At 33.2% G+C, this 13,462-nt stretch overlaps 1 protein-coding gene and 1 long non-coding RNA gene across 2 annotated transcripts; both read right to left on the reverse strand.

The window, feature by feature from the left end:
- Positions 1-2,213: 2,213 nt before the first annotated feature.
- On the reverse strand, positions 2,214-3,273 carry LOC111887732 (ras-related protein RABA5e). The gene is made up of 2 exons (XM_023883897.3): positions 2,824-3,273; positions 2,214-2,725 (listed from the first exon to the last, which is right to left on the reverse strand). The coding sequence occupies exons 1-2, from the start codon at positions 3,155-3,157 to the stop codon at positions 2,403-2,405; spliced, it is 657 nt and encodes a 218-aa protein (XP_023739665.1). The 5' UTR covers positions 3,158-3,273; the 3' UTR covers positions 2,214-2,402.
- An 8,223-nt stretch (positions 3,274-11,496) lies between these two features.
- On the reverse strand, positions 11,497-12,870 carry LOC111887743 (uncharacterized). Its single transcript, XR_002848893.3, has 2 exons — positions 11,796-12,870; positions 11,497-11,728 (listed from the first exon to the last, which is right to left on the reverse strand). It is a non-coding gene; the product is annotated as an uncharacterized LOC111887743 (long non-coding RNA).
- Positions 12,871-13,462: the final 592 nt, after the last annotated feature.

The raw sequence follows: 13,462 nt of genomic DNA on the forward strand, positions 1-13,462 counted from the left end.
AGTTTTGTATTTCTACAAGATTACATGAATAAATTGTACATTAGATTTTTATAGAATTCAATATCCTATATTTTTACTAGGATTGCTCTTGATTCTTTCTATAATTCATGAATTTTTGTTAGTTATTGATTTAGTTCCTAATTTATTTGATTTTCTTGGATGCATTTTATGTACCTCAGGGGCCATGAGATTGATTTTTTTTTTTAATTTTTGGATTTAATTACATGTATATAACTTGTATAGTGACATTAGTAAGGCAAAAAGCGGGGTGGACATGGCCCCTCCTGGCCTAGGATCCGCCACTAACAATCGTATGGAGCAGCTCCAAGGAGCATAACACTTTCACTAATGTTTTAAAATGTCCACCTACAATCTTATATAGACATTGCCTGAGGTTGTTATGCCGAGTGTTCTCTCCTCTTGAATGTGGTATCCTTTTTGGTCCAAAGATCTTAATCTAGTATTGTCGAACAAAATTTTAACTAGAATGTCAATACCGTCCTTTTTCCCTATGTAGCCAATGAGTTTAGGATATAATAATGTTGCAATAACTTCTCATTCTCATATCTACTTTCTTGTCTATTCTTGGTCCCGGACTTCAACACCTACAAAGTGCACCACCATGGAAGGAGAAAATAGTAACAATCTAACTCACGCTTCAATGGACTAGAAGGAATAACCATCTTGTAAAGAATTGTTTTCAACGTCTTAGAGAAGCCATACGTTTATTTAAAAAGACAAAACTGCAATAATGGTCCTTATGGTATGCATTTTTTCTAAAAAATGGTCCAAACCATTAAAGTTTTGAATTGGTAGTCCTTTTGAACATGTTTGTATGAGGATTATATCCCTTCAAAAATTGAAATGACTAAATTGTCATTATAATTTGTATTTTCCGTTTTGTTTAATTCTCTCTCTCTCTCTCTCTCTCTATATATATATATATATATATATATATATATATATATATATATATATATATATAAAGAGAGAGCTCTCTCTCTCTCTCTCTCCACAACTATTTGATTCCAGCCACACATAAACCTACGAAAAGAAACACAAACAACACCAACTCTATTGTTTCCGTCATCTTCTCCGTGCCACCATTCTTTTCTGCCGTTCACAATCATCTTCCTATGCCATATCCTCCATCATATATCCATCTCCATACCCAAGTACGATCCATGGAAGGATATCCATAAGCCTCTTGCTCACAACCTTTACTCCGAAATGAGCAGGATTTAGTCTCAACTAAAATTTGACTTGTTTCTCTGCTACTTTAGGATCCACCCTCCACTGTCTATAATCTTCATCTGAATCAACCATCTCGCCGAAATGCTGTAGATATTCTAAAATCTTGCAGCCTCTAATTCTTTTCTTCTTGTTGACAACTTGCAGGTTTGATTTTTCGAAAATGTCAACTCAAAATTCGATTATTAGCTTTGGGTCATGGTAAGTTTGATTTTGAAACTTCAAAAACCAAACCATCGATTCGTTCCGTAACTCATAAATTGGTTTATGATATGGGATAGTAATTGATGTATAAAAATGGTGGGGCTCCTTGTATAGGAAATGTGTGCACATGTCTTATCTTTATTTAATATTCCCTCCGTACCAAAATTATAGTTCATATTTTCTTTTAGGTTTGTCCCAAAATAATAGTCCGTTTTTAAAAATAAATAACGTTTTTACCAAAATACTTTTTCATTATTACTTAACCAACTAAACATTTAATGTAACATTAATGCAAAATAATGATAAAAGTGTCATTTTATTAAATAAAGTTACCGGTAATTAATGTTTCCTTAATCTGTGTGTTTTTTGTCTGTTGACAATAATTTTGGGACGGAAGGAATATAAACAATAAAAATAGAAAATAAATATTATAAGGGCCATTTAGTAATTTCAACTTTCATAGGAATCAAAACAACATACAAATATAAACATAAACATGCTCAAAAAACCATCAATCCAAAACTTTCATGGTTTGGACCATTTTCCAGAAAAAATACATAATACGGTGACCAAAAATTTTTGTGGTTTTTTTCATTTAAAAATGTACTTTTAAATAGAGGCAAATACATCTTGAATAATCATTATTTTAAAGGGAATATCAGATGTCCAATATATCAAAGTCAAGTGATTCAAAACAATATAGGCGAACGAGATTCTGTAAACAAAAATCATGAGTTTGTTTCATTTGTGGTCAAACATGACAAAGAATGTTTTTATTTCCGGATATATCTTGAACACAATTTCCATAAGTTGAATAAAATTCAAGCACAAAACAATTGATTTCTGGAAAAAAAATTATTTTAAATATGTGAAATCAAATCTATAAACATAGATACAACTCATGAAAGACCTCATTTTTTTGCCTTAGTTCTTAACTACTCAAAGATTCAAGAACAACAAGAGGATCTGCTTTGATTTTGCTTTGATCCATCATCGTCACCCCTATTATCAAGGGTTACCCTATTCATGGACAATTCAGATTTATACGAATCAGAATTCAATACTTTCCTGCTAACATTGTTGTAGATCTCTTTAATCACCAACTCGAAAGCTGTTTTCACGTTAGTTGAATCAAGTGCAGATGTTTCCATGAAGAACAACCCTTCGTTTTCAGCAAGTTTTTTCCCATCTTCAACGCTTACAGCTCGAATATTCCCCAAATCACATTTATTCCCAACCAGCATCCTCACCACTGTTGTATCCGAATGAGCTGCATACAATTTCAACCGGATCTAATAACATGAGATTCTTCTGAAACAGATAATCGAAAATCAACAAATTTTATTAAAATACGAAATTCAAACTCACTTTTGAGTTCTTCAAGCCATCTGGTGACGCTATCGAAAGTAGTGCTACGGGAGATATCGTAAACGATGAGCGCACCGACAGCACCGCGGTAGTAAGCGGAGGTGACGGCGCGGAAGCGTTCTTGACCGGCGGTGTCCCAAATCTGAGCCTTAACCTCCTTGCCGTCGATCTCCATGGTTTGAGTTTGAAATTCGACTCCGATGGTGGATTTAGAATGCATGTTGAATTCATTCTTGGAGTATCTGGAGAGCAGATTTGATTTGCCGACAGCTGAATCTCCGATTATCACTACTTTGAACAGATACTCCTCTCCTTCATCGTCCGATGAGTCCATTTTTTGAGAAAATAAGTAGAATCTGTAGTTGATAATGATCGAAGAGGTGAATTTTGGTTTGATTTGGGAGAAAAAGACGAAGACGAAGAAGAAGAAGAAAAAAGGTAAAAAGGTGTCAGAGACAGGGGTGCGTTTGTGGACCTTTTTGTTAGCGATTGACACCAAGTCAATTCCTACGCGCTCACATATTTTGCGTGCTATATCACATTGACAAAGTTAAATTTAGGATGTTTCATATATTTGGTAAATTGATTTGTTTGGATTATATCTTAAATTAATTTAGGGAAAATTACTGACAAAGTGTTTAAAAAATATATTATTTATATATAGAATACCAATGAAATATATGTGTTCAAATAAAATATTTATGATAACTAATTAATTCAGATAAATGGAAAAATGATTTAAAAGTATAATGAAGTTTCCAAAATTTCAAAAAATACAATTGCTTTTTAGTATAAAAAATATCATTGAAATATACTATTTTTATAAATAATACCAACAAAGTACATACATTTAGTACAAAAAATATTATTGAAGTTTTGAAAATATTCAAAAAATATCATTGTTTTTTAAAGCATTTTTTTTGTTAACTTTGTTGTCGGATTATATAGAATGCAATCAATAGAGATCATGCACCCTCATACCAGTTCACAACAGTTGTGCACGCTCTTTTATTCCCTCACTCGATTGGTTTGTATCTAGATATAATCATAGAAAAACACATAACTAAGAATCAATCAATTAGGATGCAAGTCGTTCAAGCGCTCCAACACATATTCTTCCCCTCTATACGTTGACCACAAATCGTTATCAACTTAGCCACATAAATTTGAGTGTTCCTGGCCATTCATCGCTCAATAGTCATGGAGAACTAAATACAATTCCTACCCTCTGCATCCACATTTAGGAATTCTCATGGCATAATGTCACACTCGCTTCTCTCATTAACCAATTATGAAACATCATCCTCTCACAACCTTTGTAGTGTTGGAAAATCTACAACCGTTCCTATGTCTAGTATTTTGTCTCTCTTGTGCTGCAACACTAATGAGCGGCTAAACCTGATATATAATATGTGTACATATATAACATATATACATTTTAGTTTTGAGGCATATAACATGATTTAAAAGCAAAAACGTTTAACTAATGTTATTATCCACTTACTTCTCATGTTACCGTAAGAACGATCGAGTGGGGGAATGAAAGAGAGTGCACAACTATTGTGAAATGATATGACGGTGAATAATCTCTGATGATAATTGTGTTCTACATAATCCGACAAGAACGAAGTTAACAAAAAGTGCTATAAAAAAATGGTATTTTTTGAACATGTTGGAAACTTCAATGATATTTTTTGTATTAAATGTGTGTACTTTATTAGTATTTTTTTACAAATGACATACTTCAATGATATTTTTATTACTAAAAAAACATAAATATTTCTTGAACATTTTGGAAACTTCTTTACATTTTTAAGTCGTTTTTCTGTTTGCCTGAAATAACCGATTACCACAAATTTTTATTTGAACACATATGTATTTTGTTGGTATTCTGTATACAAATAATATACTTTAATGATATTTTTTGTACTGAACAAACAATACCATTAGTTGATAGTTTTCAATTTAGATAATTTAGTTTGATCTAATTAAATCAAAGTATGATTGAATTAGATCAAATATTTTTTTGTACCCAATAAAAAACATACTATATGATATATTACTGAATCTATAGTTTATAAATGTTGTATCAAACTATTAAGTCTGATCGATTGGTATCAAACGGTTTGAATCTTATTGAATAATACTTACCGACTTAGTCTCTTATCAGATGTAGAAACATATCAAACACCCCTAATTTGATATTAAATATATGTTTGATAAATCAATACTAATAATGAAAATGTAGTTTTTATTTATATAAAAATATTTGAAAAAATTAGATGTAAACCTTTCAAATTTGTAAAATAATATAAAAGTTAAAAGTTAAAAAACTTGTAAAAGCTATTGAAAGTTATTTCAAATAGTTTTTGAATTTTAAGGTTTATTCTTTTAAACTAAAAACTTTATTTTAGACAAAGTTAAACATCAAAAATAATAAAAATAGAGGTTTCGTATTATACGTACCATCTTTTGAACATATATAACAAAATAAGTATATATTTCATAAAGTGATCTTTGCGATACATCATTCTTCCAAAAATGGTCCACTAAAAATATAACTTTTCTAAGTTTTTGAAGAGAAGGACATTTTTCTTTATAAAATCTATTTTACAAAATAAGTATTTTCTTTTTCAAACTGCAAAGTTTATAAAATTAATACTTATTTTAGAACAAATATATAAAAAATAATCACTTAATAAAAAAAAACAGCAGGTCTATTGTCCAGGCGAGGCGTGGGGAGGTAGAGAGTGGGGGGAAATCAGAAATGGGAACGCAAAGTGATTAAGCGTGACGATGATGATCACGTTCCCATGTCCATAATTAACAAGTGGTCACATGCCCACATTCTCCTTCTATTTTATTGCTAAATTTGATGTTTCTTGGTTACGAAGTAATTTAATTGAGAGGAATGATGCCTTGTAGTTTTATCAGAAAATATTATATTTTTTTAACATCAGAAATATCATAATTTTTTTTAAGCTTTTATTTGAAAAATTATTAATTTATTTTTTATTAAAAAAAAACCATTTATAGTTCTTAAACTTTTCATAGAAGCCATTCATATCAATTTTTTTCTTTCAATAAACATCATTTTTTAGATTTTTTTTCTCATGATACAAATTTCTAAACATGAAACAAAGTTTGTTAACAAGTATAGGTATGAATTAATTTGGGCAAACGATAAACTGAAAATTCCGGGATGCTTCAAATTTTTTGGTTTTTTTTACTTGAAGTTCTTAGATTCAAAAAACAATATAGTTTTGGTTTTTTTTTGAACCGGCGGGGAATTTTATTAAAGCCACAGCCTAACGAGGCAAAGACAGGGCAAAAACATAAACAACACAGCTACAAAATGTCAAAAGGATTACAAACTCAAATATACCAATTACAATTATTAAACTTCCCCTTATGTTTAACCCAATCAAACACCAAAACAAGAATATTATCCACCACCTTAGGAGCATTAGCACAAGTAGATCTAAACACCTTTTCGTTCCTCGCTTTCCAAATACACCATAGGAATCCATAAACAATCACCAGAAAAATTCTCTTTTTCTTTGGGCAATGACCCCAATTAGCCGCAAACTCCACTAACGACGAGACGTTATTGAACGATCGAAAGGGAATGTCACACCAATGGCACAGCCATTTCCAAATATCTCCGGCAAAAGAGCAACTCGTGAATAAATGATCAGTGTCATCAACCCCTGAGGAACATAGATGACAGGAGTTAGTCCCGACACGAACACCTCTTTTAAACAATGCCATCACCGTCGGAATCCGATCAATGCAAGCCCTCCAAACGAAGCAAATGACTTTTAAGGGGGGAATGTGAAACCAGACAGTGGGATTCACCATAGGCGAGGTTATCTTGGAATCAATAAGACATCGAAGCTCACGCACATGAAACACCCCATCTCCGGAAAGCAAAGAAATCCACTGGTCCAAACCAGGAGACGTGACCACATTAGATATAAGTCCACTAAGGGAATTTATATCCGCCAGTTCCTGATCACTTGAAGGATTCCTCTTCCAGGCCCATTTGAACTCATTTGGGAGAATACGCTCCGAAACGAAACATGACTTTTTCTTGTCAAGGATCGAAAGGCTAGGAAATCGAGAGTCAAATGAGCCACCCCCCTCCCAATCTTCAAGCCAAAATAACGTATTAGATCCAGCCATAATCTTAACTCCAAAAACAGAATTAAAATTAATCCCTTCACTCTCCAGGATGTTCACCACCTGCGATATCTCCGACCATACGCCAGTGAGGGACTTCTTAGCAAGGTGATGAATCGGTTTCCTGCTCAAGTTATGAATACCACATACCACCTGTCTCCATAGTGCATTCGGTTGATTCTTGAATCTCCAAAGCCATTTGGTAAGAAGTGATAGATTCAAGGATTGAAGAGACCCAATACCAAGTCCACCTTTTTCCTTTGGCCCAAGAGCGCAACTCCAAGACACCCAACAAATCTTATGTTTGTTGTCGCTGCCTCCCCAAAGAAATTGACGCCTAATTTTTTCCAACTTTTCAATAATAGAGATAGGGGCTTTGAAAATAGAGAAAAAATATAAAGGAAGGCTACCAAGAACGGATTTAACCAAAAACATCTCAAGATTCTAGCAATATTGCAAAAATTCGTACTAGACCAATCGCCCACAAAAATCGCGTCGTCTGCATAAAATAAATAAGAAATAGGACCATCTTTGGGGATTTTAATGCCACAAAACAACGATTTCTGGCAAGCCGACTTCACCGCCACGTTGAGACCCTCCATTGCAATTATAAACAAGAAAGGCGACAGAGGATCACCTTGCCTAACGCCTTTGGATAACGAAAACTCCTTTGTAGCAGACCCGTTAAGGAGAACGGAAGCCCTTACGGAGGAAAGACATCCCTTGACCCACTTCACCCATATCATATTGTCTAATTTCTCAAACAATATAGTTTTGGTTAGTTTCGTTTTTCCGATTTTTATATGTAAGAAAGCAAACTAAAACGAGATAACTGTTTTTCCGGTTTTTATATATGATGTTTTTTTATTAAAAAAGAACGTAATTTTTTCAGTGAACGGAATTTGTTAACTCACGAGAGTGAGACTGGTTTGTTTTTTACAAAAACTCGAACCAAACCCAAACTTTTGGTTTTTAAATTTGAGTATACAAAGTTATGGGTTTTTTGTTATGATTATTGTTTTTCTATGAAACTTTACATTTCTACTATTCTTTCTGATAAATCGTTAATAAACTTACAATAAATTTCAACAAACATCATGAATATCTTTGAAAAAGTGTTATATCGTACTTTCATATAAAACTTATAAATGAACAACACAATTTGCAAAAAAAAATGTTAAAAAAAAAGAAACACAATATAAAAAAGAGTAAATTACTAAAATTACGTGTATGGTCCCTAACTTTTTTTTGTACTCGGACCCTCCTTGTGTTTTGGTTTTATTACGTTTTGTAAAATGACCTTACCGCCTTATATATTTATTTTAAAAAAAAATTGTATCATTTTAATTATTTAGAGTTGAAAGAAAGAGTAAAAATGGGTATTACCCCACCCCAACCCTAATACATGACATCTTCGTCTCCCCCTCCTCATTTACGCCTTGTTCCCGAGTTCTACTTAAGGAGAGAAATGGGAGGATACGGAGGGAAAGTGAGGGGTGTCGAAGGAAAATCGTGTTCCTAAGTTTCATTAATGGACGGAAAGTGAGGGGAAGGGAAGGATTTTGGAGTCATATTTTCCTTCCAAATTTTTCTCCCAAATTGAGCGGATTTGGGAAGAAAGTGAGGGGAAGGAAAATTTTATGCTTTATTTGTTTTTTCCTCCTAACTCGGGAACACAAAAACTTAAAATTTTCCTTTCATTTACTTTCATTTCCTTCGAACTCGGGAACACGGAATAATGAATATTTTCCTTCACATCCCTTTCTTTCCGTCAAAATTTTCCTTCCCTTTCTTTTAATGAATTTACAAAAAAACTCGGGAACAAGGCGTTAAGTTTACTCACACCGGAGCAGTGGAGTTCCACCACCAATACTAGCGATCCTGATCGTCCATCCATCACCGCCCCTCTGCCACCCATGAGACCGATGATCCATTTCTCTCATAAAAAAACATTTCGATGCAGATCAACATCTTTACCATCGACTACCCATGGAATCTCAAACCTGCAAATGAATGTAGGGTTTTCCATCTCATACTGAATCTGATCTCTCTCTTCCTGAAATCGATTCAATCGACGACTATGCTTGATGGCCAAATCGATCTGTCTCATGGGTCATCCAGAAATCGATTTGTCTCTATCTAGATTCTCTACCCTGAAAGAAAAATATTTCTTACCTAGAAATCAGTTTCAATCATGGTTTCGGAGAGTCTTCATCGGAACAAATCAATTTCGATTTTGGTTACATGGGTTAATTTTGATTCTGGTTACAAGGGTTTTAACTTGATTTTGTTTCTGAGTTTTGCTTTTCTTTTTGATTTTCATGTAGGGCTCATGATTTTGTTACTCATTTTGATTTTCTAGTATAGGGTTGCAATGATTTGGATGGTGGTGGTGTTTTACAAGGTTGTAATGGTGGTTTCAATTAGGATGAGTGGTGGTTTTGTTGGGTTCCAGTCATGGTTTTGCATTTGGTTTATGCAAATTTGAGCTTTTGTTATTCATTTTCCGACGATGATTATGATCAGGGTGGATGCAGGATTTTACAGTAGGGGTTGCACGGAAGAGTTAGGGGTTGCACGGTAGTAGAAAAAATAAAAAATTCGAAAATTTTCAAAAAAAATTCCACTACGGCCGAAAATGTTAGGGGTTGCCGGTGCCATCGTGGACCACCCCTAGGTCCGCCCCTGATTATGATGGGTGGGTGGTGGTGCAAGTGGCCGATGAGGTGGTAGTGGTGTTGCAGGTTGTTGGGAGAGAAAGGAGAAAGGGACACACAATCCCTTTTTTTCCTTTTAAAAAAAATAATAAATAACTTACAAAATCAAAAAAAGGAAATATATAAGGGTATTAATGTCATTACACTTCTGATAAAGACTAAATCCGTAACAAAACCGAACCATAAGGATGGTCCGAGTGCAAAAAAAAAAGGTTAAGGACCAAACACGTAATTTTAATCAAATCATAGGGAGGATTTCAGTAACTTACTCTATAAAAAAACAAAAATCATACCAAAAAAAAAAAAGAAAAACCAATTATTTCAGTTTAGTTTAGTTTCTTATATATAAAAGTTAAAAAAGAAACGAAACAAACCATTTATTTAAAAACCCAATTATTTTGGTTTAGTTTGTTTTTTTATATTTAAGAATCAAGAAAAAATAAACCAAAGGATACACTTATCCAAAAAATCACATATTTCTATTTAGTTTGCTTTTTTATTTATAAAAGCCGGAAATTTCAAAATAAAAAAATCAAAAATTTCAAGTAAGAAAAAGGTTCAGTTCTATTCAAACACAAATCAACTCTCACTGTGAATTGATGACGCGACACGACAAAAATACACAACAATAAACGAAATTGAAATTCAAATTCGTGTTTATGTCAATTGGAAAAAACACGATGTCGTGTCGTGTTCATGTTCAAATTTCGATACGAAATTGACATGATTTAACATTTGTTTGTCTTGTTATATATGATTAAATATTAATTAAATAAACTAATTGTTATATTATATTATCATTGTCGTGTTTGTCGTTTTTTAAGTGGTTCGTTTTCATGTTAGTTAAAAAAATACATCATGTTTTGTCGTGTTCGTGTTACATAAAACATTGTCCGTTTGACACCCCTATATCTAGCCGTTAATAAACTCTTTTAACTGCTTATAATTTATGTTGTATTAGTATTATTTTTCTTTAAAAAATGTGTTTTTTTTTCTTTTTTTTATACGAGTGTCTTTTCAGAAAAAAAAAAAAGAAATATGCATGGTTTTCTAAAAGAAAAATAAATGGTTTTCTGAACAAAAATAAAATAAAACGACAGTGTTTTAGATAAAAAAAAAATTGTCAAGCTTTGTATTGGAAAATTTGAGATTTTAATGAAGTTTTAAAACCTTTTTAGGATGAAATTGATGATTTGATTCATTTTAAATTGGATCATATCATTAATTTATCAATTAATCACCAATCTGAAATTTGGAATCATGTTTTGATGTTGTTTAAATCAATATGGATAAGTAGTTCTTCAAATAAAGCAAATAGAGCTTCATTAACCTTTGAAATGGATTTTGAACTAGAATTCGACTAAATCTTCATTAATACTAAATAGACCCCTTAAGGAGCCTGAAGGGCCACCAGTTTTTTAGCCTACTAATACCAATAAACATATTAATTAGTTTTTGAAAACGGCAAAACTAATCTTGTTTTTTTTAGCAAACTGCACAATATAATCCCTAAAACATTAAAACTGAAACATTTAATACCAATTTCATTATGAAAGTAATTAATCTAATTTCTATAAAACAATAAAAAAAACCTGCGTAATTTGCAACTTATCAACTCAATTTCTAAAAGAAAAAAAAAAAGAAAAAACACCAGGCTACTCCTTCATAATTATGGAGGGAAAATTGATGATTGGTCCGATGGTAGAAAGGTTTATTGCAAACAAATAATTAGAAGTTAGCCTCACACATATTCATCTACTTCAAACGAAGAACATCGAGAAATGAAAGATGTACACCAATCCAATTTCCAATTACAACTATTCCATAATCCACATCCCAAAGCATGTACAATTAATTCAGATTACATTAACTCACATATTTTCGCTACAAGATGATGAAGAGCTTACTGATATTGTTGGGAATGAAGACCAATCTGCTACACTCAATAAGCAAAAAGATACAATACCTTTTTGAAAACAAACAGTGTCAGCAACAACCACTACTATCTGCAACACACAAAGAGATACTGAGAATTTTATACCAAAGTTTCTTCCTCTGATGATCGAGTGTTACCTAGAAGAAAGTGAAATGCAAAGGAGTAGTAGGCGTCGACCTCATTGGTCGATTGTCTCCGCCGGCTCTCATCGTCGTTTCCGCTTTCATCGTCTGAAGAATACACTGAATACCCCCGAATCCGACTCCGAGTCCAAGTTCGATTCAAAGTCAATATCAGAATCTGGTTGATCGTCGTCCTCATTGGTAGTCGTGATTTCGTTCCGGACCAACAGATTGTCTTCCTTTCACGTTGGCGCCGATTTGATTGAAGGCGATGAAATGAAATCGGAGGTTTGGGAGGGGTGCAAACCCGACGAGAGAGATACAAGGAAGGTTTGACATATCGTTAATGTTGAATGGAGATGCAGCGTATACGATTGAAATCGATTTAGGGCTTTTGTTGGCCACCACCAGGAACACCAGCAAAATGGAAATTCAAGCACAGATTATCGTTTTGTGATTTAGGGGATTTAAGCGGTGGAGCCGATACTTTTAGCCATAAAAAGGGGTTAGCTGATGATAAAGTAAACTAAAGCCGCAACTCCAAAAACCCAAGCCGGCTTGAATAGAAGCCAGGGATTAAAACCAGCCGGCCAAAGAAAAAGTGGTTTGGCTAAGCTTAGTACTTGTTACTGTTTGTAAGCACACTTGAATTTTATTTTATGATAAATAAATTATAGAAATGGTCCAATTTGGTTTTGTTTAAATTAGCAATTTGGGCTAACCTTTTGAGAATTTGATAGGACCATCATGGTTTAAAGAAACTCCACCCATGATCCTTGGCCTATATAAAAATACAATATTACCCTTTTTATTTATTTATTTATTTTTTTGTTTTCTGTTTTTTTTACGGTATTAATAATAGTAATTAATAAAGGGCCCATTTAGACCCACCTCAACCCATCATATCGTCTTCTTCTGTCTTTTTCACCACCACCTCCATTTTGATTTCCGGCTACCAAATTTACTATCTCCGACCATAACTTGTGAAGATCTACTCTTTGTAAACAATATGAAATCAAGCATCGGTCTACAAACCACCACCACATCACAAGCCATTCATTATCTCTACATCATCAAACCAACAACATCAACAAATGAACCACCATCATCTTCAACCGTTGTTCTAATTTGTAGTCCCTGGTCAGCCCTTATATAGCCAAACACCAAGATAATTCTTTTTCACAAAACGAAAATGGATTTCCAGTCAACCTCTCAAACACAATACACCATACTTCCCAAATATTAGAAGGAAGTTCTTAAACACCACTAATAACAGCTTCAGGGTGATACGTGTGTGATACATGTGATGTTTCTGATGATGGTCACATAGAGACATTTCTACAAACAACTAATGTGCAAGTTAAAAAGCATCTAATGAAATATTGTCACCATCACCACCGTAGCCTTATCTTTTTCTCAATTGTTTCTCCAAAATAAATACAACCAAATCAATGAATCCAGTTACCATGTTCTTTACTATTGTCTGCATCATAATCATAACCTTTATGCTTTACCACATCACTTCTTAAAGAATCATTACCAGATTGCAAGCTGCTCCTAAGAACAAAATACACAATATCTCTGGATTACAACAACAATGAACATGGGTTTCTGGGTGTTCTTAATGAATAGAGGTGTCACCGTACACATAATGTCATACCCTCAAACCGGAACGGCAGAAA

The sequence above is a fragment of the Lactuca sativa genome, chromosome 2, assembly GCF_002870075.4.
Source record: "Lactuca sativa cultivar Salinas chromosome 2, Lsat_Salinas_v11, whole genome shotgun sequence".
NCBI lineage: Eukaryota > Viridiplantae > Streptophyta > Magnoliopsida > Asterales > Asteraceae > Lactuca > Lactuca sativa.

Bases quoted from the DNA above. Each gene is read 5' to 3' on its own strand.
- LOC111887732 (XM_023883897.3), bottom strand. From the start codon at position 3,157: ATGGACTCATCGGACGATGAAGGAGAGGAGTATCTGTTCAAAGTAGTG. The intron at 2,726-2,823 runs GTGAGTTTGAAT...AATTGTATGCAG, and splicing joins ATGGCTTGAAGAACTCAAAA to CTCATTCGGATACAACAGTG.